Source organism: Marmota monax, unplaced genomic scaffold (assembly GCF_021218885.2).
Source record: "Marmota monax isolate L192 unplaced genomic scaffold, Marmota_monax_Labrador192_F-V1.1 WCK01_AAM20220418_F8-fsc00030, whole genome shotgun sequence".
Lineage (NCBI taxonomy): Eukaryota > Metazoa > Chordata > Mammalia > Rodentia > Sciuridae > Marmota > Marmota monax.
In genome coordinates, this window is record NW_026691988.1 from 4,808,773 (window position 1) to 4,836,247 (window position 27,475).

Genomic DNA, 27,475 nt, shown 5'->3' on the forward strand with positions numbered 1-27,475 from the left:
CATTACATAAATACAGAAGATAATTAGAAATTATTTTGAAAACTTGTACTCCAATAAAATAGAAAATATTGAAGGCATTGACAAATTTCTAGAGTCATATGACTTGCCCAAATTAAATCAGGATGATATACATAATTCAAAAAGATCAATTTCAAGCAATGAAATAGAAGATGTCATCAGAAGCCTAACAACCAAGAAAAGCCCAGGGCATGATGGATACACAGCCAATTTCTACAAGACATTTAAAGCTGAACTAATATGAATACTCTTTAATTTATTTTAGGAAATAGAAAAAGAGGGAGCACTTCCAAACTCATTCTATGAGGCCAATATCACCCTGATTCCAAAACCAGGCAAAGACACATCAAAGAAAGAAAACTCAGACCAATATCTCTAATGAACACAGATGCAACAATTCTCAAAAAATTCTGGCAAATCAAATACAAAAACATATCAAAAAGATAGTGCACCATGATCAAGTGAAATTCATCCCAGGGATACAATGTCAGTTCAACATATGGAAATCAATAAATGTAATTCATCACATCAATTGACTAAAAGATAAGATCCATATGATCATCTCAATAGATGCAGAAAAAGCATTTGATAAAATACAGCACCTTTTCATGTTCAAAACACTAAAAATCTAGGGATTACAGGAGAATATCTGAACATCATAAAAGCTATCTATGCTAAGCTCCAGGCCAACATCATTCTAAATGGAGAAAAATTTGAAGTATTCCCTCTAAAAACTGGAACAAGACAGGGATGCCTTCTTTCACCACTTCTATTTAACATAGTTTTTGAAACACTGGCCAGAGCAATTAGACAGAAAAAAGAAATTAAACGGATTCAGATAGGAAAAGAAGAACTCAAATTACCACTATTTGTTGACAATATGATGCTATACCTAGAAGACCCAAAACATTCCACCACAAAGCTTTCAGAACTAGAAAATGAATTGAGAAAAGTAGCAGTATATAAAATCAACACCGGTAAATCAAAGGCATTTTCTGTTTATCAGTGACAAATCCTCTGAAAGGCAAATGGGGAAAACTATCCCATTTGCAATAACCTCAATAAAATAAAATACTTGGGAATCAACCTAACAAAAGAGGTGAGAGACCTCTACAATAAAAACTACAGAACACTAAAGAAAGAAATGAAAGAAGACCTTAGAAGATGGAAAGATCTCCCTTGTTCTTGGATAGGCAGCATTAATATTGTCAAAATTACCATTCTATCAAAAGCATTATAAAGATTCAATGCAAATTCAATCAAAATCCCAATGACATTCCTCATAGAAATAGAAAAGGCAGTCATGAAATTCATCTGGAAAAATAAGAGACCCAGAATAGCCAAAGCAATCCTAAGCAAGGAGAGTGAAGCAAGTGGCATCGCTATACCAGACCTTAAACAATACTACAGAGAAATAGTAGCAAAAACATCATGGTATTGGCAGCAAAATATATGGGTAGACCAATGGTACAGAAAAGAATACACAGAGACTAACCCACATAATTACAGTTATATTAGGAAAAGGCTCCAAAAACATACATTGGAGAAAAGATAGCCTCTTCAACAAATGGTGCTGGAAATCAATATGCAACAAAATGAAATTAAACCCCTATCTCTCACCATGCACAAAACTCAAATCAAAGTGGATCAAGGACCTAGGAATTAAACCAGAGACCCTGGGCCTAATAGAAGAAAAAGTACGCCCAAATCTCCATCATGTCAGATTAGGGCCCTACTTCCTTAATAAGACTCCTATAGTGCAAGAATTATAAATTTAAAAATCAATAAATGGGATGGACTCAAACTAAAAAGTTTCTTCTCAGCAAAAGAAACAATCTGTAAGGTGAATAGAGAGCCTACATCTTGGGAACAAATTTTTACCACTCACACATCAGATAGAGCACTTATTTCTAGGGTAAATAAAGAACTCAAAAAGCTAAACACACATACACACACACACACTCACAAAAAAAAAAAAAAACCCAAATAACCCAATTAATAAATGGGCCAAGGAACTAAAGAGACACTTCTCAGAAGATGATATATAATCAACAAATATGTGAAAAAATGTTCAACATCTCCAGCAATTAGAGAAATACAAATCAAAACTACTCTGATTTCATCTTACTCCAGTCAGAATGGCAGCTATTAAGAATACAAACAACAATAAGTGTTGGCGAGAATGTGTGGAAAAAGGCACACTCATACATTGCTGGTCGGACTGCAAATTGGTGCAGCCAACATGGAAAGCAGTACGGAGATTCCTTGGAAAGTTAAAAATGGAACCACCATTTGACCCAGCTATTCCACTCCTCAGTCTATACCCAAAGGACTTAAAAACACCATACTACAGGAACACAGCCACATCAATGTTTATAGCAGCACAATGCACAGAAGCTAAACTGTGGAACCAACCTATATGCCCTTCAGTAGATGAATAGATAATGAAAATGGGGTATATATACACACTGGAATATTACTCAGCAATAAAAGAGAATAAAATCATGGCATTCATAGTGAAGTTGGGAGGAGGATCATGGGAAGATTAGATGAACTCTAGATTGGGCAAAGGGCAGGGACAAGAAGGGAGGGGACATGAGAGTAGAAAAGACAGTGGACTGAGATGAAATCATTACCCTAAGTACATGTATGAAGATATGAATGGCGTGAATATACTTTGTATACAACCAGAGAGATGAAAAATCATATTCTATATGTGTAATATGAATTGTAATGCATTCTGCTGTGATATATGGCAAAGTAAAATTTTAAAAATTTGAAAAAAGAGGGCACTTCCTGATTCTCTCCTTGAATGAACCTGAGACTGAGAGAGGCAGAAAGATAGAACAAGACTGAAAGGGAAGACGGAGAGTTGAGAGACTGCTGTCTTGCATGGTGCTGGCTTTTTACTTTAAAAATACATCACACAAAAAAAAAACCCCACTATTTTTTAACTTAAAAATTTTATATGACTATACAGTACCATATATATGCTTCATATCTAACTTAATATGTTAAGATACTATATAATACATGGCAATAAATATTATTCTATAATATAGTTTGTTCATCTCATTTTCAATTGTTGTACATTTTATACTTATATTCACAATACTATTTTTTCCCTTTCCTCTAGAACCTTAAAGAACTGATTAGGAGTATTGGTTCCTCCTGTATTTTCATCATTTTCTTCTTTTGCTGTTCTCTGCCTTAGACCTATACAGATAATCAAGGCTTTCTCATCTACTAGAAGAAAAAAAAAATTTTTTTCCCTGACCATAAGTCTCTGTTCAGCCCCTGACTAGTTTCTCAGACAAGGTTTCTTTCTGAAGTAAAATTATTCACCCTCCTTCTCTATATCCTTACTACCCTTTAACTTCTCAACCACTATAATCTGTCCTTTACTCTCATTATGAACAGAGAAAATTCCACCAAGACTGTACCTATTAATGCCCATCTGTAAAAATAGAACACAAATATGCCTCACAGTTTCCCGCTTTGAAGAGTTTCTACATCCTTGGTATCCATTAGAGGTTTTTTTTTTTTGTTTTTGTTTTTTGTTTTTTTTAATTCTCTTTCATTGCTCAATCTTATCTGCAAGTTCCTATTTTTTTGTTCATTCTGTGCCCCAAACACTGGAGCTTCAGAAAGCTCCATTTGTTTAGTATTTTTGAGTACTTCTCTGTATAGTCTCCTTTGTAAAGTCATTCTCTCTTGCAGGGCTTCTCCTGTTTCTCAAAAACAGTGTTTCTAAATCTAATATTTCCTAAGCATCAGACCCATACATTCAATAGCCTCGCTGGTGGTTACAGTTGAGTGGCCCATAATAACTTCAAGACCAGCAGATCCCTAACTGAACTCAGCATCTTCCCATTTCCATCCAATCTGCTCCTCTTGCATCCTGATCTGTCAGAAGCATCACAACCACCCAGCCACTATTTCCAGAAACCAGTAGTTTTCTAGACCCATCATTCCACTTTCCTGTTTCACATTAAATTAACCATTGAGTTCAGTTTTGTAAATATTTATTGACTGTATACTTTTTCCTTATTCCTACTAACATAACCTTGGTTCAGGAATTTTTAAAAAAAACTATTTTAATAATCTATCTCATCTTTTTTTTATCTTAGTTTCATTGTGCAGAGTATGCCAAAAAAAATCTACTCCAAGTAGATCTGACCATTTTATTTCTTTGCTGAACACCTTCCCAAGAGCTGACCAACACCTACAGAATAAAAGTGTGCCATGGAGGGGCTGGATATGTAGCTCAATGATAGAGCACTTGCCCTACCCAGTGCTGAGGTTCAGGTTTGTTCTCCAACACCACAGAAAGTAAAGGAAACAAAAGAAGAGATGAATTGCTATTAAATGTGTCAGGTTCAATCTTTCAGGATGTGATATTCCTTCAAGGATTTCCCCTACCTATTCTTGCTTCTCCTATTATTCCTTGGTAACAGCAAATACCTTGCTCTCTCTACACACCCTGCTTTTTCACACATCCAATTCCTTATTCATGCACTTCACTCCACTGAGAATTCCCTCCCACTCTTCTTCACCTGGATACTAGCATCATCTCTAGAAACTTCCCTGGATCCCTAATTAGACTAAGTTCAGCTCCTTAGCACTTCTACCAGCAAGGTGTGCCTTCTATGTTCTCTCACCTGTAAACCTGCACTGCAGTTATCTATCCAAATGTATATCCTGAAATTCAATGAGAGGTACTTACAACACTAATTAAAGGGATCACTCCTGGTTTTTCTTTAGCAAAGTAGGGTAACCATTGGGCAGAACAACCTATAATATATTTCAAAATAACTAGGAAAGAAGACTATGAAATTTCCAATATATAAAAATGATAAATGATTGAAGAGGTGGAAATGCTTATTACCCAATATGATTAATGCATATTGTGTACTTGTATTGTATTACTATAATGTACTCCATAATATGCAGTTAGGGATCTGCTGGTCATGAAGTTATGGGCCACTCAACTGTAACCACCAGAGAGGCTATTGAATGTATGAAGTACATTCCTGTTCCACATTAAATTAACCACTGAGTTCAGTTTTCTAAATATTTATTGACTGTATGGGTCTGATGCTTAAGAAATATTAGATTTAGAAACACTGTTTTTGAGAAACTGGAGGATAAGCTGTGCAAGAGAGAATGACATTGCAAAGGAGACTATACAGAGAAGTAGAGAAGTGTTCCAGTGTTTGGGGCACAAAATGAACAAAAGAATGCTTGTTTTAAAATAATATTTTTTTAAATAAAAAACTGCAAAAGACACATGTGTTTCTCCTCTACCAAGAGACTAAATTCCTCAAGGGCAGGTCAATATTATTCATCTTCCTATAATTAGCAATGAATAGGTACCCAGTATATGGTAGGAACTCAATAAATGTTTATGAAAATGAATAATCACTGGTATAGCACCAATGGCAGAGTAAATAAAATGTTTGCAATAGGCGTAGTTCCAGCATTCAGGGGCTCAGTCTCAAACAAGTATGTGAATAATATGACATGATGTGACTTTGATAAGTTAAGCATAGGGTGTTCTGGGAGGACATGAAAGAGGTACCCAACCCAGCTGGGGCATGGCTGTGGTACTACAGAAGTGTCAGGTAAAATTACTTAGTGGAGATAACAACAGGAATGTTCTATGAGAAATTATTAGATGTGGGTCACCACAGACAAAGGAAATAAACTGCAAATGCACAAAGGCCCCACACACTTTTCAAATTGGAGATGGGAAAAATGTCTTCATATTACAGAAGCTTAAGGCACATGTGGGTACAAGTGAAAGAAGAGGATAGAGAAACAGAAAGGACCGAACATCAAGACTGAGAGTCTGTTCTGCTTGGGAACTTAGTTGTCAATTTGTAGTCAGTGAGGAATTTTAAGCAGGAGAGTAATAAAATCAGAAATGGCATTTTATAATTTTTGTGATTGTAGCACTGAAAATGGAGTGAATGGATCTGAGACTGTCTACAGAAAGCTGTGTTAGAAGACTATTGCAATAATTTGAGTGAGATAGGATGGGGGCCAGACCAAGAAAGAAAAGAGCAGAATGAGAGGAACATAGAGGTCACTTGTTCTTTGGGATTCCATCTTACCAAATTATAATAGCCCCTCTTTTTTAAATGTTGAGGATTGTGAAATATCTGATTTTTGAAGGAATAAACCATTCTACTGAAAAATCTCAGACAACAGCTTCGTCTGTTTCCAGTACATACTTAAAAGTCAACTTTGTTATAAACAGGATAGGATAAGTGAACATATAGGGAAAATGTCTAAATTTGTTCAGGTAGGATATATCATAAGTATTTAATTATCCATTTTTATCTGCAATCTGAATAATTTTTAATGTTGGCACTACAAATAATGTTCTACTTTGATCCAATCTATTTAAAATTGTACTGACAACTAAAATTGCAAGATTTAAAAAATAAAGTGAGACTGCCCAACCAAATTTGAATTTCCAATAAAGAATTATTTTTAGAAAATATCTGTTCAAAAAAATGAAACATACTTAAACAATACTAAGAAATCATTCACTGTTTATCTTACACTTAAATTTACCTGAGTGTTTGTATTTGACCTTGCAATTTCTGACACCAAAAATTACCTGTAGGTAATAGCGCCCTTCAACAACGTGCAGTCCATCAAATGCTCCTAAGGCATAAACTTCATCTGATCTCTTTTCAGACATCTCGTAGCTTAAATGACAGCAGAGCTCTTTCTGACAAACTGTGTAATTTCCTGCGATTTCTGTGAGCTCCACAAAGGTGAATTCATCAAAAAAGACAGTGCCCTTGAATTCTTGGTTTCCTGTTGGGAATGCATGTATACTGCTGGCGTAAGAAGACCAATTCACTATGGAATGGGATGGGTGGGAATCCAGTGTTGAGATGATAAGTTTTCCCTCTGGTGTCTTCATATCATAATGAAATGCTCTAGGAAAATCAGGTGCATAAATACCACTTCCTGAAAGTAATCAGTTGGAGATGCCATTTAAATTAGGAAAGTGGAGAAAGGTTTCATAATGCTCATTTTAAACTCATCAGTTCAAGCCAACCTATGTATTTAATTAATTTCAATAAAATACACTGATGAGGGGGCAGAGATGAGAGGATCCAATAAAATGTGAAAATGAGAAATCAAGAAGGATGTAGAAGTGATGAATTTTGAAAAAAAAATAAAAAGTATGCATGCATTCAGGAAATAAGATCAAATAAATAAAATAAAATAAATCTGTAAAACAGTTTAGATTGAGATTGATCCTGAAGTGTGTCACCAGCTAAATGTTCAAAATCTAAGAATTGGAAAACAATTGTATTAAGGAGTAAATGTTAGTCATGTTAGTGTTCAAAAAAACAATTTTCGTTTTTCTGATTATATCAAGTTTAAAAATCTTTTCGATATGTTTTTTGGTGTATTATAATTTGCATACTTATTGGTAGAATCCAACGCCTATATATCTTAAAGAGCACATGTTACCTGTCATTCTATTTGAGGGGTTATGTAAATTAGATGCAAGGAAATTGACTCCCATGCCCATAGCCCAAGCTGAGTGGAACTCAACCGCTGACAAATGTGGCAGGACATTCATCCAAGCTGTTGGGAAGAGTATGGTGTCCACGTGGAGATCTTTCACCAGGGCAACAGCAGGATCATGGAAGAGAATATCAAAGCAAGTGAAAATGCCAAACTTTCCAAAGGTTGTGTTAAATGTCACCATCTCAGGCTCTTTGGGTGCATTGAATTGGTCTTCACCCATGAAAAGGTTTTGCTGTGAAAAACAGAAGATGAAGGGAAATGAAATTCTTTTAAGATGTGGGCCTGGATATCAGTGTACCTGAAAAAATGCAAGCTCACATCAATTTAACATTGCCAGTTTCACCTATCATGGCTGCCTTCATGGGAAGAGCAGTGCTTTGGAGAACTTGAGGCCACTCCAGTGAAATAGAGCCTTTGGCTCCATCTTCCCATTACAGCTATTTGTATGTGTATTCTCATCTGCAAAGACCATCTTGAATTTCACAAGGTAAAGAAGTAAAATAGATCATCTCTGTTTGCCAAGAACACTTAACTATTGCCTGTGAGCCAAGAGCTTTATTTTGTCCATTGTCAAGACCGAGTTTATCTGATAAGGAGTTTTTCATTCTTTGACTCATCAAGAGGGCAGATCTTTAAAAGAACAAAGCCTAAAAATTAACCTTATATTTCAATGTAGGTAACTCCTGCTGACTCTTACATACACCTACAACAAACTCATGTGCTCCCAAATGTACAGCAAATTATAAGAACTTACCAAACCTAATCATTACTTTCCATGTACACTTATTATCAATAGTAAGAGGGGTTTTGTCTTGTTCACTGTAATTCATTAAGCATTCAATAACTCAATTATTTGCAAATTAAATTTACCTTATGGTAGCGTGCCACCAGTTTTCCCTGAGAATCAAACACCACGTTAGTATTGTATTGGTAACGACCATCAGGAGGACATTGGGGCTCACTGGCATTGCATGACTTCTTGTCCCCTATATTTGCCACCACATAGATAGAGTTATTCTTGGCCAGGCAGCTGAGTCTTTCTTGTACTGGGTTGTAGCCAAATCTGGTATACGTTCATTGAAAGAAAAAAAATTAATCAAGTTTAGTTTTTTATGATATTTTCAACTTAATTTTGCTTTTTAAAAAATTCATAATGACAGTTGTCTGAACCTATCATTTGATATATACAAAAATGTTCTTAATATCAATAGGTAGAAGAGACATATTTAGACAAGAAAAGGGTTTAGAGAAAATTTGGCTGTAGAAAACTACTCCAGTGTAAAACTCTAAGCCATGTATTTTTTTTCACAGCATGGATTATAACCTATAATCACATGTCCATTTATGTGTTCATCTTTCAATGTCTGTAGTATCCTATAGATAATTGAGGCAAAGACCTGCATACCCTGAATATTTAACCCATGCCTGACAGCAGCAAAGAAGCATTACAAAATATTTTGAATGAGTGAACCAAAACTTGTAACAAGGAGGATCCTGGAAAGATGGTGGAGTAGAAAGCAGAAAGCACCAGGGATCTAACTACCCAACTAGATAACAACTACACTGGTAGAAACCATCTAATACAGTAGTTTGAAACTCTGAACTACATTCAAAGACTGCAACTTCCAGTGGAAGTTTGGAAGGTAAATGGTGCTTAATTTTAGTCAATTTCCCCCCTAAGCTCAGCAGTGGTTTCCCATCCCACTCCAAGCCCTGTGATAGGATGCTGCAAGTGTGTTCCTGGAGAAGTTTGCAGGCAGCTTGCAGGATCAGGGTGAGCATTAAAACTCAGTCCTCTAGGATCAGGGATATGTTTTCTGATCAGTCCTGGTTGCTTCAGAGTATGGAGTTACAGACACAGAGGCAAGCAGCATTGTTGCGCACATATACATGCATTCAACTCATGGATGCAACTGCTTCCTCTAGGACCAAAGTGACTGCCAAGGTATTCAAAGGGCCTTCTCAAATATCCTTTCATTTTTCCCTTTTTTAGGAGCCATACAGTTAAGAACTAAGACAAACAGAATCAGACCAACATATATGGGAATTTAGAAAGTTGCCACCCAAACTCAGGAAAAGGCACAGGTATAGAAGAGACTGAGAAGATCTTATGTTTATACTTCAAGCTGATCCTCAACAAAGGTCTGCAATAATGAAGAAGAAGAAAATAAAAATACCAAAAACAAACACAATAAACCAAGAGAAACTACCCCTGAAAAAGATCAGAGTCAGACCTACTAGTAAAAGACTTTAAAACAGTTGTCTTGATGGCATGGTGGTGCACACCTATAATCCCAGCTGCTCAGGAGACTGAGGCAGTGGATTACAACATCAAGGCCAGAGAATGTAGCTCAGTGGTAGAAATGTGTTAAAATTAAAAATTAATAATTAAAAATTATGAGTATGTTTTGGGGCACACAATGTATGATGACAGAAATATGTGAAGTTAATAACTGAAATAGAAAAAGATATGTATAAGAGCAATTTTTATGTTCTTGAAGTTAAATAAATTCAAATTAGAGTATTATAACCTTATGATGCTAAATATAATCCCTATGGCAACTACAAAGAAAACAGGTACAGATAGACACAAAAGAAAATGAGAAGGGAATTTAAATGTATCATAAAAATCAACTGAATACAAAATAAAACAGTAATGCAGGAAATGAGAAACAAAAAGCTATAAGGGATATTGAAAACAAAATGACACAGAAAACACCAAATTGACAGAGATAAGTCCCTCCTTGTCTTTAATCACATTATATGTAAATGCATTAAACTCTCCAATAAAATATCAGATTGACAGAATGAAACTTCAAAAAAATATAATTCAACTCCACGCTGTCCCCAAAGTTCCTTTAACTCCAAAGAAATAAATAGGTTGAAAGTGAAAGGATGGAAAAAGATATTTTATGCAAATGGTTATGAGGATGACTATACAGATGATCCACTATCGATAATGTGTAGTTGTACAATTTCTCAATTTACAATGGTGCAAATGCATACTCACACATTCTGTTTTTTATTGTCAGTACAGTATTTAGTAAATTACACGGGATATTCAACACTATATTACAAAATAGTCTTTATATTAGATGATTTTGCCCAACCATAGGTTAATGCAAATGTTTTGAGCACATTTATGTAGTCTAGACTAAGATACAATGTTCAGTAAATCTGGCCCACTAAAAGCATTTTTCACGTATAACATTTTATTTAATCATGACATAATCCCATCAAAAATCAAGGAGCACCATTCTTATTATCAGACAAAATAGACTTTAAGTCAAAAAAAGTTACAAGGTACAAAGAAAAATATGTACTAATATTAATATCCAGAATACATATAGCTCTCCTAAAAGTCAACAGTAACAACAATGATTCAAAAGTGAGCAAAAGGGTTGAATAGATATTTCTCCAAAGAAAATGCACAAATGACCAATAAACACATGAAAAGATGCCAAGCATGACTAATCATTAATGAAATGCAAATCGAAACCACAATGACATACCAACTTTACACCCCATCAGGATGGCTACTTCCAGTAAATAATAATTAATAATAATAGCAAGAGTTTGTGAGAATGTGGAAAAATTGGAACCCTGCATACTGGTGGTAAAGTACCTGCCATTATAGAAAGCAGTTTATTAGTTTCTTAAAAAAATAATAATAAAAAACTATTCCAATTTCATTTTGGAATATAAACCCAAAAGTGTTAAAATAGAAAGATATCAAAGAGATGTTCATATACCCATGTTCATAGAGCAAAACAAGAAAGGGTCTATGGATGAATAAATAAGCAAAATATGGCGTGCACACACACACACACATGCATGCAGACATCATTCAGCCTTTAAAAAAAAAAAGAAATTCAACAAGGATGATTGAGAACATTAAGTAAAATCAGCCAATCACAAAAAGACAAATACTATATGATTCCATTATGTAAAATTCCTAGAGTAGTCAAACTCATAGAGAAGGGAAATGCCATTCAGAAGCAAAATCAATTCAATTCATAATGAAAGTAATAATAGAATTCTGGTCTTTAAGACACTGAAGGTCTGGCATGGGAGATGGTTATATAAGAAATAATTATGATACAATGGAATGAGAATAAAGTGATTGATTAAGATAAGTAGTACTGAACTTTGTCAAAATCAAGGTGACTCTATCAGTAGCTATAGTATTTGGTTTGTGTGGTTTTGAGAGCTGATTCAAAACAGGAATTCCTAAAACAATGTTAGCCATGGTGCATTCAGAAAGAAGTGTTTTCACTAACATGATTCTCCCAGGTATGTAAAATATTGGCTTTCTACATTAATATTAAAAGTGCTATTTTAATGTTTCTTTAGTCTATTCCAGATTTAAGCAATATGCACAATTCTGCTAGATCACCTCCTAGGTTAAAATCAGCCTATACAACCAGAAAAATGGGGAGTTGTACTCCATGTATGTATAATTTGTCAAAATATATTCTATTTTCATGTATAACTAAAATGTGGCATACATACACAATGGAATTTTACTCAGCAATAAAAGAGAATAAAATCATGGCATTTGCAGGTAAATGGAGGGCGTTGGAGAAGATAATGTTAAGTGAAGTTAGCCAATCCCATAAAAACAAATGCTGAATGTTTTCTCTGATATAAGAAGGCTGACTCATAGTGGGCTAGGGACGGGGAGCATGGGAGGAATAGATGAATTCTAGATAGGGCAGAGGGATGGGAGGGAAAGGAAGGGGGCAAGGGATTAGCAAGGGTGGTGGAATGTGATGGACATCATTATTCAAAGTACATGTATGAAGACAAAAATTGGGTTGTCAACATACTTTATATACAACCAGAGATATGAAAAATTGTGCTGTATTGCTGCAGTCCGGCTGCAGCAAAATAACCGGGGGGTGACGAGCAACTTGTGTACACTGATACAGCAGGAGTGGGAGCCGTTTATTGTAGGACAGGAGGGGTACATATACGTTACACACAGCTTATCTTAATTAACATAAACTAGATATAGCAGTTAACCAATAAGAAATCTCCACACTTAATGTCTCCCTGACGTTACTTCACAAACCACTCCCTCTGGCAAAATGCCAGGCGCCATCTTGAATTGTTTATAGACCCTAACACTGTATATGTGTAATAAGAATTGTAATGCATTCCACTGTTATTTATTATTTATTTATTTATTAAAAATCAATTTTAAAAATCAGCCTAAGCTTTAAGGGTTTTAACACATTAGCCTCATCAACTATTTGACCAATGAAATAGGAAAATCATTCATTCCAAATGGACACATACCTCTCTTTTGTGATCTGCTCATACAGTTTCAAATTACAAATGTGCACAGGAAAATATTTTTCTTTTCACAGGCAAGAATTTAGAGACTAAGATTTGGGTCTTGTTTCACTCCCTAAATACCTCCTTCCTCAGCCTCCCAAGTCACTGACATTACATTGTGTGCCACGACATCTGGCTGAAATGTGATGATTTCTAAGCCATTTTCTAACACTAATTTCTGTGATTTCACAATTCACATTTCTGATCAATACATCCATAATAATGAAAAACAAAGTATTTTGAAGCGTAGAGTTCACAACACATCTATGCAAAGTTTTCCCAGGCAAAAGAAGTTGATGTTCATGATTGACTTTTTCACATTCTCTTTCTTTACCTGTTAGGATTATTACAGGGGATCCAGTTCACTTGAGGGTCTGGGATATCCTCCAAGTATGGGTAAATAGATTCCCTGCTGAAATTGTAACCATAAATACCATCTTCTGGAGTCACAATTATATGTGCTCCCTGTTTAAAAAAATATATAGTTAATTAAAACATTTCTCAAATAGGGAAAAATTGCAAGGGGTAGAGATGCAAGAGAAACTGAATGGCTAACATCCATTTGGGTCTTTTCTTCCCCTTTCAATCTTATTTGTTTGTTTTCTACATTGATCTAATTTGTTTTCTTTTTCCAAATTCTTTAATCTTCTAATCCTGCCATTGCTGTTCTAGATAGTTTTTTCATTCTCTCAAAGATGTTAATAATTTTTCCAGACCATTCTCTGCAGTCATGAATTATATAACTACCTCTCCTGAAATCAATTCCTCCCCGAACTTTGGACAATTATTGTGACTACTGTGCCAGGATTGATTTATAACTCAAATTCTTTGTTTACTTTATCTTCTGCTCTAGCTTTCCTCTGCATGGCACCCTGAAAACCGGATTCCTGCTCCAATGAAGGAAGAGAGTCACACAACAGTTACCTGAATTGTGCTAAGGTTAGAAATACTGCCTGAGCTAACATGAGCACTTTTGGATTGGAGGGTCACCTTGAAGGTCGCTGTGATCTTAAAAGACATAATTGGACTAATTGAGAAAGAGCATCAGATCTCCTGATAACCTCATGTTTTAATATACATAAGAATATACTGGGGCTCAGCAGTAGCACACTTGCCTGGCACATGTGAGGCAAATGGGTTCGATTCTTAGCACCACATATAAATAAATAAAGGTCTATCAACAACTAAAAATATATTTTAAAAAATATATATACATCAACAGATGGTATAATATGTATGTGCCTATAAACTTCCTCACTTATTTCTGATCTATACCTGACCTATGAATATCTTATTTAAATCTTATTTGTCCAAACCACACATTTAAACTGCATGTGCTTTGCTTCAAACTTACGTCTTCATTTAACTCCAGGACTTACTGTTCAATAATACATATACTTTTATCCTATAATTTGAATGAAGCTTGTAGTATATAATACACACTTGCAAGTCATTTGTTAACTTGAATCATGTTTTCAGATTATAAATTTACCTGAAAACCTGCAAACTCTTAAGGACACAAGAGGACACTGAGGCCATGAATACTCTGATAGTACCTGTTCCCTGACCCATCTATCCTCCACGCCCATCTGTAGCAGAAAAAAAGAATATGTTAAATTTATAGCAAGTTCCTCAAAGGTCTGCTATTTCTTAATGATGACCAAACCATTCCTTTCTTAGCTTTGCTCTCTTTGTTGGGAGTGTAAGAGTGTCCTTACTCTGTTGATTTTGAGAGTAAAGTGGGATTCTAACTGTAAAACAAAGGATCTTGGCTATCCTGATACATACATCACCCAAAATTGTAACTGACCCTGACAACATCTCTCCCCTGGGACCCTATCTTTCTCATAGAATCTAGCACACTGGAGAGATGGCAGAGATGGTACCTGATTTGCAGCTAACGTGATCGCTCCTTCCAAAACATCAATATTCCTGTTCATGAATGCCAATGCTTCTTCAGGAGACACTAAGGTTAGGGGGTCATCAGGCAGTCTCACCGCATGTTCATAAACAGCTGCGATAAAAGTATCCAAGGAGTTGACTTTTAAGACACAGAAAACCGAAATTGCCGCATAAGCCAGAAACTGAGTAGTAGTCATGCTGAAGTCCAAAGAGTATTGCAAAACAGAGTGTGTCTTACTATTTATAGACGAAAACACAAGTGGTCACATGGTTCCTGGGACTTAGTACTTTAAAAACTAAGTGCAAAGACTAATTTTAAGAAAACTTTGTGCCTTCATATTATCCTTAGGCAACAAAAGACCTTTTCATCCTTTTTGCAGCAATGATTAGGGAAGAGCAAATAAGGAAATATATTCATATTAGTTTGCCAGGACTACAATATATCACAATCTGGGTGGTATAGATAATAAAAATGCTTTGTCTCATCATTCTTGAGGTTAGAAGTTCAGGGAAGGTGTCAGCAGGATTGGTTCCTATTCAGGTTCTGAGGAAAAGATGTGTTCCAGACCTCTGTCCCTGGCTATCTTTTCCCTATGTCTCTTCAGATGGTGTTGTCCCTGTAAATTTCCCCTTTTTCATATTGGCATCAGTCATTCAATTTAATGTCTACCTGATTCCAGAATGACTCCATCTTAATAAATTGTCTCCCAACACTGTTTCCAAATAAGGTCACATTCAGAGGCACTGGACTTCAACATTACTTTCTTCGTGTGAGCACTTGAGTTCCAGGCCTCCTGAGTCACACAATAAACACCAGCTCCCTCTGCTTGTTGGCCTCCTTTGGACCTGCCACCCATCCAGGTGAGCAAGAAAGGCTAGATACTTTGGAAGGAGATGTAATGGTTACATAACAATGGATAAAAGGAATCTTTGTATGAGTCAATAAGAGGTTAAAAAATACTAATTTGAACTTCTTCGATTAAAAATATTAAATGAAGACCTCCCAATGAGTTTCCAATCCAATATGTAAAAAACTTAGCAATCATCTCTCTCATCTTCATCACAAGAAAAAAGCCAAACTACTAGAAAATCAACAAACTTTTCTTAGAAGCATCAGAGAATTGAGGTCATAGGACAAATTGTCGCCCTTATAATTGGAGAGACAGGCAAATACAGAAGACAAAAAATTAAAGGACAAGAGTCTGATGTGGAGCAAGTGCTCTGACCTGCAGTGGATGAATTGCTAGAAACTCAGCAATACTGGGCAATATTGACAGTTAAAACTCTTGAATGGGGTTATGGAATCTCTCTCTCTCTCTTTTTGTGTGAGTTTTACCTCTAGAAACCCTACCAGATTCTCAGGGAAAATGGATAAATATTAGGGTAAAAATCTCACTGTGCTTCCTGCGGAGGAGAGGGAAAATAAGATGGTTGTGAAATATATCCAGAACACTCTCTTCTCTTCTCCTTAGCAAAAGCCTGCCCTTAAAGGAAAGCATATTACCAGGGCCTAATCTACCTACTTCAAATCTATCTCCTTTTACCCTTCCACAAGGGAGGATAAAATCTCAGCCCCAGCTGCCTCTACCTGGTTCACGATCCTCCTAAGGATAGAAGAAAAAAGCTTAGATGCAATTGTGAAGTAAGGTTACAGCCCTGGCTGGGTACAGGCTCACTAGAAGAATGAGACCAATCATAGTACCATAGGACACTTTCCCTGTCCCTGAGGATTACCATGCTATCAATCCGTTTCTAACTTACCTGTCGTATAGGAGACTCCAGATGAAACACTGCACTTCTTGCAACACCATGTCCCACACAGGACCTGAGAACAGGAAGCACCAAGAGCCAATGAAATCAACTGCCTCTTGAATGGAAAATGGACAGCTCACTGCCTAGACAGAGGGAAGACCCACTCTGTCTGAACTTTGCGGACAGAGCAGCAGGTCCCAGAAGGAACTCAGAAGCAAGTCCTGCCAGTTCAAGCAGGGAGAACCAGAACCAAGAGAAGGAGCTGAGAACAGACTGAGTGGATTAACACTGCCTCTTGCACTTTGCCTGGTGACATCTGAAAAGCCATGTACACACTGGTGCACCTGTATATGTGGTGAAAGATTAGAAGTCTGCCTCTGTGTTGTTGCTAAAATATATATAAAATATATAAGTATATATTATACAAAAAATTTATAAAATATATAATCATGTATTTATTTGTAGATAATTAGTCATTGGAACTCCACGTCAATTTCCCGATTGACCTTAATTTGCCTGATAAGTTGATTATGTGGTCAGAATATATATTCTTGACATAGGACTTAATAAAACTATTTTTGCATTTTTGAATGAAGCTCCTTAACATTATTGGTGGCCTTGTCACAAGACAAAATTACAACAATTTAGCTTAAAGATCTTGATTGCTTTTACTTTAAATTCCAGATTTGGGCAAAACTTCATTCCATAAAACAGAACAAGTGTTCCTGTGACCTGAGCAAAATAAGCTGGTTTTATAGACACAGAAGGCTGAAGAAAGAAACAAAAGGACAAAAAAAAATGGGCCTGTCATTTCAAAGTTACTTTCCTTGTAAAGTGAGACAGAACAATATAAAAATAACTAACTGGTTAAGATCCAGTTATTTCAGGTCACTTCTTTTGTGTAAAGATTAAAGCAGAGAGATCTTTATTATACTACCAACTGAAACTGGTCTGTTTGAGAAATTTGGTTGTTATTGCTCTGATTCTGATTTTTTCCGAGGGTCAGATAAACAGTATAATTCCATTTGGTGACACTGAACTTTAGTAATAAGTGATTCCATTTTGATTTTTTTTGCCTGTTCTATTGGGGTCCAGGGCAGGAGTTTAGTCCAAAACAATGGTTTCTTGTAATTTCTATTTAACAGCCTAAATTGGCTCTCAGGAATTTGTTTGGTTGCTTGTTTGTTTTGCTAACCAAGGAGTTATATTCTTCCTATCAGAAATACTAGATGAAGCCATGAGTGGCTTTAGTCTCCAAAGAAAGAGACAAAGGAAGGGAGTCATGTCTGTGAACGTTGAGTTTAGTATGACTTATAAGTCATGGTAAATTAAATAGGAAATGAGGAGAGGAAGGGAGGAAAGCCAGAGGTGAAAGAAAATAAAAAGCATGAGTGGGTATTAAAAGATATGAGGTAAACCAACTTCAGGAGGAGTAGTTCAGTTGTTTTCTCATGGAAAGTAAGGGCTGAGAAATGACCATGAGATCTGATTTTTGAAACTTTCTTTGATAAAAAGAGTGCAGAAGTCTGCTTAGATAAGACCACATGAAATAAAGGTTGGTGAAAAAGCTGGGGCCATTATGCATAACCACCTTCCAATGGTGGTTTATGAGAAACAAGCCTAAGAAGGAAGCAGTGTAAGGCCATAAAGAGAGAATGTACCCATATCCCACATGGACAGAAGAAATCCTGCCACAATGCAGTGTCATCTAGGATCTAAGGGTCATGGTTCCTATAACAAGAATCTAAGAAAGATGGAAATGGGGATACCAAATACATTTTCTGCTGCTTAGAACATCTCTGGCTTCCTGGTACTGGATTAAATTATATTGGGTGGGAATAAATCCCTAGGAGAAGTCTAGAAATGCAATTATCATACATTTTGTAGGGGTAAAAAGTATCTCTTAACTCAATGATCCTCAACCACCCGCAAGGACTCCAGAGAATCCATGTGCTCTCATGTGAGTCTCTTCCCAGAGGTAATCAATGACCAGCCAGGTAAAGGACTCAAAGAACTCGGAGAAATGCACCAAAAGTTATTAGGGGAAGAGAGGACAGGGTGGCCCTTTCTAAGAAAGCTCCTGGCCTTGCACATGCTGCAACAAATCTCTGAGTACTTCAAGAGGGCTTAATCAGAATTGGGTAGATCCTAAGGAGAAAAAAGTCAAGATGTAGTCTGAAGGAGATAATTTATTTTTATTTGCATTCCAAGTGTCTAATTTTCTTGCAAATAGATCATAAGAATCAAGTAAACTACGATAAAAAAAAGATAGTGGAACAATTCTAATTAGCTACAAAATTGTTCATAATTACTTGAAGAGATGCCCTGATTTTTTATTTGATATTCAAAGTCCACCCTGTGTAACGACAAGTGACATGTATTAATTGGGGTTTATAGGAGCAATGAAAACGATAGGAGATATATAATGATAGGATAAAATGATAGCCTATATTTGATGTATGTAAATAAAGTGATAGGACAGATATCCTATGTCTTATATTATTTATTATATTGATTATAATAATTAGGACATATATGATACTGTTTTTCACAATTATAGAGACTGAGACATCTCAGGAGCTGACATCTATCTGCAAGCTGGGGACCCAGGAAGGCTGGGGCAATAGTTTGAAGGCCTGAGAGATGGAGAATAGATGATGCCAATTCCAATGCAATTTGAAGGCCTGAGCACCAGAAGCCAGAAGATCTACATTCTAACTGAAGCATTCGGGCAGAAAATCAGCAAAACCTTCGTCTGCCTTTCTGTTCTACTCAGGCCTTCAAGGGATTCATTGATGCCCACTCACATTGGGTAGGGCCATCTGCTTGACTCAGTCCACCAATTCTAATGCTAATCTATTTTCAAGACACCCTGGCATATAAAGAGAGAAATAATGTCTAGCCAGCTACATCCAGTAAAGTTAACACATAAAATTAACCATCATTGGATGGAAGCAATATTTGCCTACATTAGAAAAGTTGCTACAAAAGAATTTTTCTAGGCCCTCCTCCCACTTGAATATATGTTCAACTATACATACACAGACTTACAGGTACACATACATGAAATGAGTTTTTGCTGCATCAAATAACACACACACTGTCATAGTCTTTTTCTATTGCTAATAACATCACCAAAGCCTGGATAAATTTTAAAGAAGAGAGATTTATTTGGGCTCATAGTGCAAGGCCAAGGACCTACATCTGGTGATGGACTTCTTACTGAGAGGTGCAGGGCATCACATGGTTTGAGACAGAGAACATGTGTGCCTATGTGTACTGGTCTCCTCTTCTCATTAAGCCACCAGGAGTTTATCATGGAGGCTCCGATCCCATGGTCTTATCTAATTCTTATCACCTCTCAAAGGCCTGATTTTCCACCTTCTCAATACTTCACAGTGGCAATTAAATTTTTTAATTAAATTAAAATTAATTTTAATTAAATTAATTAATTAATTGTTGGAGGGGAAAACCATATTCAAATCATAGCATACCCATTGCTATTTTAAGTCTTCTTTAGTTTATTTGCTGTTCCAATAAGTTTATGGCATGTATTCTGACCGGACACCAAGGGCTCTCTCTCTCTCTGTCTTTCCCCTGTCTCTTTGTCCAACTAATCCTGCAAGACCCTGGTGAAGGGGACCATTACAAATTCCCAGGTCCCTGTCCTAAGCGCAAAGGATCTTTTCAAACACTCCTCCATAGAGAGCCATAACTAAGACAGACAAAGGGACTCCACTTTGGCTCCTTAGACATCCATCTCTTGAAACCTAATCAAAGAAAGCAAAGGATTAATTCCAATGCAGAGCTTGGTTTCCAGCCCAGGAGCTTTGTTTCACAGCATTCCTCCTAATGCAACACAAGGTTGTAAAAAGTCAGCAGGATTTGGTATCCAAAGATTCAGCCTCTTATTTTGGGTCCAATAATAGAGGAACTTTGGGTGAAAGTGCGGCAAATAAATCCATTTCACAGGTGATCAAATAAGATAATGCATTTTTTAAAAAAGTGCTCTCTAAGCTCATGAAACACTATACAAAGTATTAACTCTTACTATCATTACAACAAATTCTCAAACTAAAACACTCAAGAAATAAATCATAGATGTACCATTTTTAACTTGAACATTCTATACCATGCAAAGGTACAGGACATTAGTTGCCATTATCAGCAGTCAATGCATCAATTTTCATTTCTCTGTGACTTCACTGTTGCCTTGCATTTCAACATCACACTTCTAAAAAAAACAAAAAAAGGATCCCAACTCCTCTATCACAGCACAAAGATAATGTAGAACCATAACTTTCATTCCTCTCATTCCTTCCATATGTCTTTAAGGTGTGTCTCATAGAATGTGAATGATAATGCTTCCATATTGTCCCTTTACTTTAAAGATTATCATTATGCTGTTCTACCACATCTGCACAAAGAAAGTCATCATCTTGAAAACCTCCTACCTTGTACTGTCTTTCAGGGACAAGTGACTCCTACTTAGGACAATCTGTGGGAAAACATAGCTTGTTGCAAATGTGATGCTGAGGGAGAACTCCTCAAACTTGGTAAAAGTTGAACCCATGGGGCTCCCACAAGTTCTCAGGGCTGTGGTTTGGCATTTCAGTAATATGCATATCTATACAGAAAATAAAAGTAGTCATAAAAATTTGAAAATATTCTCTCAGCTGAATTATTCTATTTCAGAATAGAGGAATGTTTTAGTTGCCTTTTAAGCAATGTTGTTTAATTTCAATTACAACTTACTTGTGAATTCTAATGCCAATTTAGTGAATCCAGATTTTATGTTTTTAGAGAAGACAAATGGAATAGAAACAAATTTTTAAAATCAGAGTGTATTTCACATAATCATAGCTATTTCAAATTCTAATTTGATTATTTCATAAACTGTTTAATTAAATATCTCTTTTAGAGATATGGCCATGTGGCTAAACTGGGTCACAATTGAAAACAGGAGACCTCAGTTGAAGATGATTTGAAAAACACTATTTGACCTGGTGGAAAAAAAAATGCACAGAAGTTTCATCTTTTTAAACTTAAACTTGACCTGCTAAGAACTAATCAATCTACTTTATGTTTTTACCTTGCCAAGAAAATTAACTCATTCTTGCTATGATGAAACAAATTGAGTGTTCTGGGTGAAAAAAAAAAGATTAATGTAACATTTTACCAATTTTTACTGACTCTAGCATAATTTTTAAAGAAAGGTAATGATGAACTGGAAGAAAAACTAATAATTATTAGTAATGCAATAAACACACTTATGCATGTTTACCTATAAGTAATATTGGCCTTCTACTGTGTGCAGTCCATCAAAAGCTCCCAGAGCATAGACCTCATCTACTCGCTTCTCAGACATCTTGTAAGATAAATGACAAACAGATCCTTCTGGAAAACTGTAATTTCCTTAAGTTCAGTGAAGGTGAATTCATCAAAATAAACCATCCCCAGAAAATCCTGCTGCTCAGAAGGGAAGAACTTGACACTTTTGGCATAAGCACTCCAGTCAAGGGCTGCAGGGTAGGTGGGATTGCTGAGAGGCCAAGACTTCTGTTCTGATAGCATCAATTGGCCACTCTCTGTTTCCATGTCATAATGATACACACTGAGCGCTTCTGGGGCATAGATCCTACTCCCTATGGCCAACAACAACAACAAATGCAAATATTAATTTCAATTTTATTTATTTATTTAGTGTGTGTGTGTGTGTGTGTTGCTGGAGATGGAACCCAGGCAGGGCCTTGTACGGGTCAGCCAAATGCTCTACCACCTCAAATTTTTAGGGTGACATGCTACTAGACTAATCCCTTGTGAAATTAAAATTAAGTCATAAGCATTTTCAAGACAGTTAGGGAGATGGCTGTTATATTGAGCTGTGAAATTCTCATTTATTTTTCTTATTCTTCCCTTTTCTGAGCAAATCCAACAAAAAAAATAGAACATTCTCCCAAATATGAAAGATAATTTCAGCTCTCCACTGATCTAGTTAATTTATTTTTGTCTGGGATTCCTTATTTTCATCAACAAACAAGTAGTCAGGAGGATAAGAGGGGAGCATGCATTACCTTGAACTTGGATACTTTAAAGGATAAACTCTAAAAACCTGAGAAGTTGAAAATGATTTTATCATCAGAATAAGATTTATTTCATGATAACAATAGATGTTGGCTGGGATATTTCTTTTAAAAAAATATTTATTTTTTTTAGCTGTAGATGGACACAATACCTTTATTTTATTTATTTATTTTTATGTGGTGCTGAGGATCGAACCCAGGGCCTCACACGTACTAAGCGAGTGCTCTACCTCAGAGCCACAACTCTGGCCCCGGCTGGGATATTTCTTAGACTGGCTCTGACTTTTTACTTATTTTGACTTCTCTCTTCCCCTCATATAAGATTGAGATAATGTTTGCTTCTTTTATTTACAAGAATGATGTCCTTAAGTAGAAACCAGTATTGTTATTAATTTTGTGATGACAGAATTAATACATGCATTAATCATTAAAGAAAATTGTGGCTTCTTTCTTACAGTTCCTGCCCTTTGCCTCTCTGTCTTCTCTGTGTAGTGGGTAGCTCTCCTGTTGCCATTCCTCCCCTCTGAAAATGTATGCCTGCTCCAAGTCTATCTCCTCTCACTCTTTGATCGGGACCAATGCCAGATGAGAGCCTCAGCAGCTTGGCAGTCCAGAGTCCCCTGATCTCACTTGTCACTAGCTTTCAAATCACTGCCATTTCAAGAGATGTCAATGTAACAGCCAAGCTCATTGGGGCTGGGGCTGCCGCATTTGGGGTGGCTGCTCTGGGGCTGGAATTAGTTTGTGCTTGGGAGCCTCACCACTAGTTATGCTAGGATCCTTCTCTGAACAAACAGCTCTTGTACACTACTCTGGAGTTTGACCCTAGGAGGCCATGGGCTCTTTTGCCTGATGGTGCTCTTTCTCATCCTCTTCGCCAAGTGAAGGCACTACTTCCCCTACCAGTAGGTGCTCCTGTCTCTCATGACTCCTCTGCCCTGTATCTTCCTTTTCCTAAATCTCTCCATACAGTCTGGGAAAGTGGTTGGCTCAGGGTTTGACTGGGGGATGATAAATACTATTAGGAAAGGGAAGGGAAGGGGAGGAGAGGAGAAGAGATGGGAGGACAGGGGAGGAGATAGAAGGGAGGGGAAGGGAAGGGATGGGAGGGGGAAGGGAGGGGGAAGTGTGGCTTGAAAATCAGTAAAGAGTTGCCAAGACTGTCACTGCCACTATGTGCATGACTGGCATGAGTGACCTGTCATGTGCATGCTGGTGTTGTGGGTATTCGCAGCAAGCAGGTTGACTCCCATGGCTCTAGCCCTTGCAGGATGGAACAGGACAGCAGAGAGGAGGGGCAGTGTGTTGTACCAGGTCCTGGGATACAGAACACTGTCAACTTGAAACTCCTTCACCACCACCATAGCCTGGTTGTAAGAAAAAAAAAATGTCAAAACAAGTGAAGGTGCCAAACTTCCCAAAGGGCGTGTCAAAAGTCACAAATTCTGCATCCTTAGGGAAGTCAAATTGAATTTCAGGGGCAAGAAGATTGTATTGTTATCAAAAAGCAGAGAAGGGGAAAATAAGTACAAAGCAAACTGACAAAAGATGTGGTCAACATCCATTAAAAAAAATCTTTCCTCCTATGTATGTTGAATTGCTCATTTAAAACTGTTACACATGGATTTGCATGACTCATGCCCACCATTATACCAATGAGGATTTTTCACTGTGACATTAATCAAAAAACTTCACTTTTCTCTGACCAATGAATGAAATTATATCTACAAGTGATATTTAAGATGTGAATATTTCTGCCTTAAAAATCACAGGATGAAATCTTGAATCTTATCATTTTCAGGTTATTTTCTGTATTCTTTAAATATCAACACCACTCCATATGTAAAGTCTAATGCATGTTAATAAAATAAACTTTGTCATGTCTCCCTGTGATACTGCTAACAAGTGAGATAGATTTAAAATTAATTTAGACAATGCAATAACTAAATCTTGTTAATTAGTAAGCCATTAGTAATTATTTTTCCACCTGATTATTGGTCCAAAAGTCCACTTAATCTCGGCTCAGGAGTTCAGCATATGCTTGGTTTGGGATTTTATTTGCCTGATGTATGCGTAGGTGAGCTCTGTCATGAGCTATTTCTCCACTCCTACTGGACATATCTAGTTCCTTCATTCACCCCCAGGTGGTAGTGCATTCTTCCTCCTTAAATCAAGGAATGATGAGACTATGGATATTCTCCCCTTGGATTTTATTCACAAGGATGTGAACTCTGTGCTCCAAAAAAGTCACAGGCTTAAGTGGGGAAGATCAATAGGAGTTTTCAATCTGGAGACAATAAATGGGGTTTTCTAGAAAGAAAAGTTCAAGGAATTGAGCATAATCCCTAGTGGGCCCATGCCAGCCAGTCTTCAAGCCCTCTTGCTTGAATGATTTTGAAATAGAGACAAAAAGTGGAATGGTGGTTGCCAGGGGCTGGGTGGTGGGGCAATAGGAGTTACTGCTTAATGGGCATAAAGTTTCAGATGTGCAAGATGAAAAGAATTCTCGACAAAGATGATGAAAGTGATGGTTGTGTAACAATTTGAATACTGATACCACTTAAAATAGCTAAGATGATACATTTTGTGTTATGTGTACTTGTCATAATTAATAATAATAATAATAATAATAATAGGTATGAACTTGGTGTTGCTGTACTCTGTGGCTTCTAAAAGGAAAGTCACCCTGTCAACAGCTGTTAACAAAAGCAAAAAGGGCTAAAGGGACAGATGATATGGTTTGACTCATTGAGTGGCAAACTGCACCTGAAAGAAGATCTACCCTCATCATGACACTATTTGTTCAGGTGCTGTTTTGGTTTGGACCTGGAATGTTCTCCAAAGGTTCATGTGTTGAAGGCTTGGTTTCCAAAGCAGCAATGTTCAGATGTGGAGCTTTGGGAAAGTGATTTTATCATGAGGGCTCTGACTGAATCAGTGGGTTCATAACTGAATGGACCATTGGGAGGTGGGGGGAAATGTGGGAGGTGAGGACTAGTTGGAAGAAGTAGGTTATTAAGGTGTTCTCTGAAAGAGTATCTCTTGTCTCTAGCTCCTTCCTTGTTCCCTCTCTCTCTCTCTTTTCTGTAGTCCTGGGGGTTGAACCCAGGACTTTGCACATGCTGGGTAAGCACTCCACCACTGAGCAACATCCCCACCGGTCTCTCTCTTTCTCTTTGTTTACTTGCCCTCATGAGGTGAGCAGCTCTGCTTCACCATGTGCTCTTCTTCAAGATATTTTGCCTCTCCAAAGGCACAAAGCAAGGGAGCCAAGTGACCACAAACTGAAACCTCAGAAACTATGAGCCAAAATACATCTTTTATCCCTTAAGTTGATTTTCTCAGGTATTTTGCCACAGTGACAAAATTAGTTAGCACAGGTACCTAAGCAGAGAAATTCTCCTCTTTTTTAAAAGCCAATTTCTTGGCAATCAAATAAGTCCTAATGAAATAGATGGGAGCTTAGTATAAAATATTAACAAAATGGGCCAAAAAAAATACTAACTCTGACACTAAATCATGGATGAAAAGGCTATTTCTCCTTTCTCAGAGAATATTAAAATATTTGTGAGGCTATTATCACATGTGCTTTCGTATTCTGCCATATTCTATTTTATGGCTAAATCAAACATGGAATCCTTCTTTTGGATTGAAATAAATTAAATCCCCTTTCCAGCTAAAATGAGTAATGATTATAAGATGCATCCATAACCGTTATCTTGCCAACATTCAACAAACAAACATGCATGTATATCTTGACTGACAAGAAAAAAAGTCAGTCAGGTTTATCTAAGGCAAAAGTAATTCTCACTTAATGGTAGTGGGCTACCAGACTACCCTCAGAATCAAACATCACATCAGCATTGTATTGGTAACTGCCATCAAGGGGATACTGAGGGTCACTGGCATTGCAAGGTTTCTTGTCCCCAATATTTGCCACAACATAGATAGAGTTGTCCTTGGCGAGGCAACTGAGTCTCTCTTGCATTGATGTGTGGAATAATTCAAAAAACATTGCCTATTACTATATTTTAGTGATTTCCAGAATACCAAATGATACTTTATTTTCCTGCTTTTCTTTTGAGCTGTAGGTCAAGAATCAACAGAAGAGATTTTAAAACTCACAGGCAATATAGTGCTCATCTTCATGAAAGTTAACTTTTTGAATGTGCCAGACTCCAGGTTTCAGTGAAAAACTGAAGCACAGAAGGGATGGAGGAGGCACTGGAGGAGGAGAAACACCACTGTCTCTTATAAGTGCACCCGGGAAGGCAAGGGAAGGGTTTGAAATTTAGCAGATTCTTCTGTGTGAATGACCTCATGTATAAACCATAATCCTACCCATTTGCTGATAGGAAGTGGGGCAAGAGACACAAGTACCAGATGACAGGAAATAGTTGGTCCTGTGGGGGCCATCTTCTATAGAGAACCAATGCAGCATTATGTGGGGGAAATGTAAACAAACAACACTTCACAGTGCTGGCTCAGTTTTCTTATTTGTCAAATATGACAAATGAGACTTATCTTAGCACTCATGAGAAAAATATAGACCATGAAATGGCTTTTCAGAGTAATGCTAAATTCATCCATATTTGGAGATGTTTATCCTAGAAATAAGAAGGGAATGTGGTGAGGTGACAGCTAGCTTTAAATATTTAAAGGGCTCTCATTCAGGGATATGGGTCATGTATATGAATGTAATATACAATATACAAAGACCAAAGGAAGTCATAAAGGGGATAGATTTCAGTAGAAAATGAGATAATAAATGTTTGGAAACCAGACCACTGCGGGTGAATAATGGATTCCACTAGTCACTC

The 27,475-nt window shown here is 36.8% G+C and overlaps 1 protein-coding gene, 1 long non-coding RNA gene and 1 pseudogene across 3 annotated transcripts in view; 1 reads left to right on the forward strand and 2 right to left on the reverse strand.

Annotated features, from left to right (window-relative positions):
• The window catches only part of Vnn1 (vanin 1), a 27,446-nt gene extending 12,401 nt beyond the window's left edge, over positions 1-15,045 (reverse strand). For both annotated transcript variants that reach the window (XM_046449688.2, XM_046449681.2), the window contains exons 1-5: positions 14,805-15,045; positions 13,253-13,383; positions 8,449-8,641; positions 7,519-7,810; positions 6,647-7,005 (exon numbers count right to left, since the gene is read on the reverse strand). In XM_046449688.2, coding sequence (XP_046305644.1) covers positions 6,647-7,005; positions 7,519-7,810; positions 8,449-8,641; positions 13,253-13,383; positions 14,805-15,017 — 1,188 coding nt within the window. In that variant the 5' untranslated portion in view covers positions 15,018-15,045. The remainder of the gene's footprint in view (positions 1-6,646; positions 7,006-7,518; positions 7,811-8,448; positions 8,642-13,252; positions 13,384-14,804) is intronic.
• LOC124096137 (uncharacterized) lies at positions 13,779-16,921 on the forward strand. The gene is made up of 3 exons (XR_006852788.1): positions 13,779-13,857; positions 15,549-15,681; positions 16,593-16,921. It is a non-coding gene; the product is annotated as an uncharacterized LOC124096137 (long non-coding RNA).
• Positions 16,922-20,217: 3,296 nt separating this feature from the next.
• Positions 20,218-26,670, reverse strand: LOC124095725 (vascular non-inflammatory molecule 3-like; annotated as a pseudogene).
• Positions 26,671-27,475: the final 805 nt, after the last annotated feature.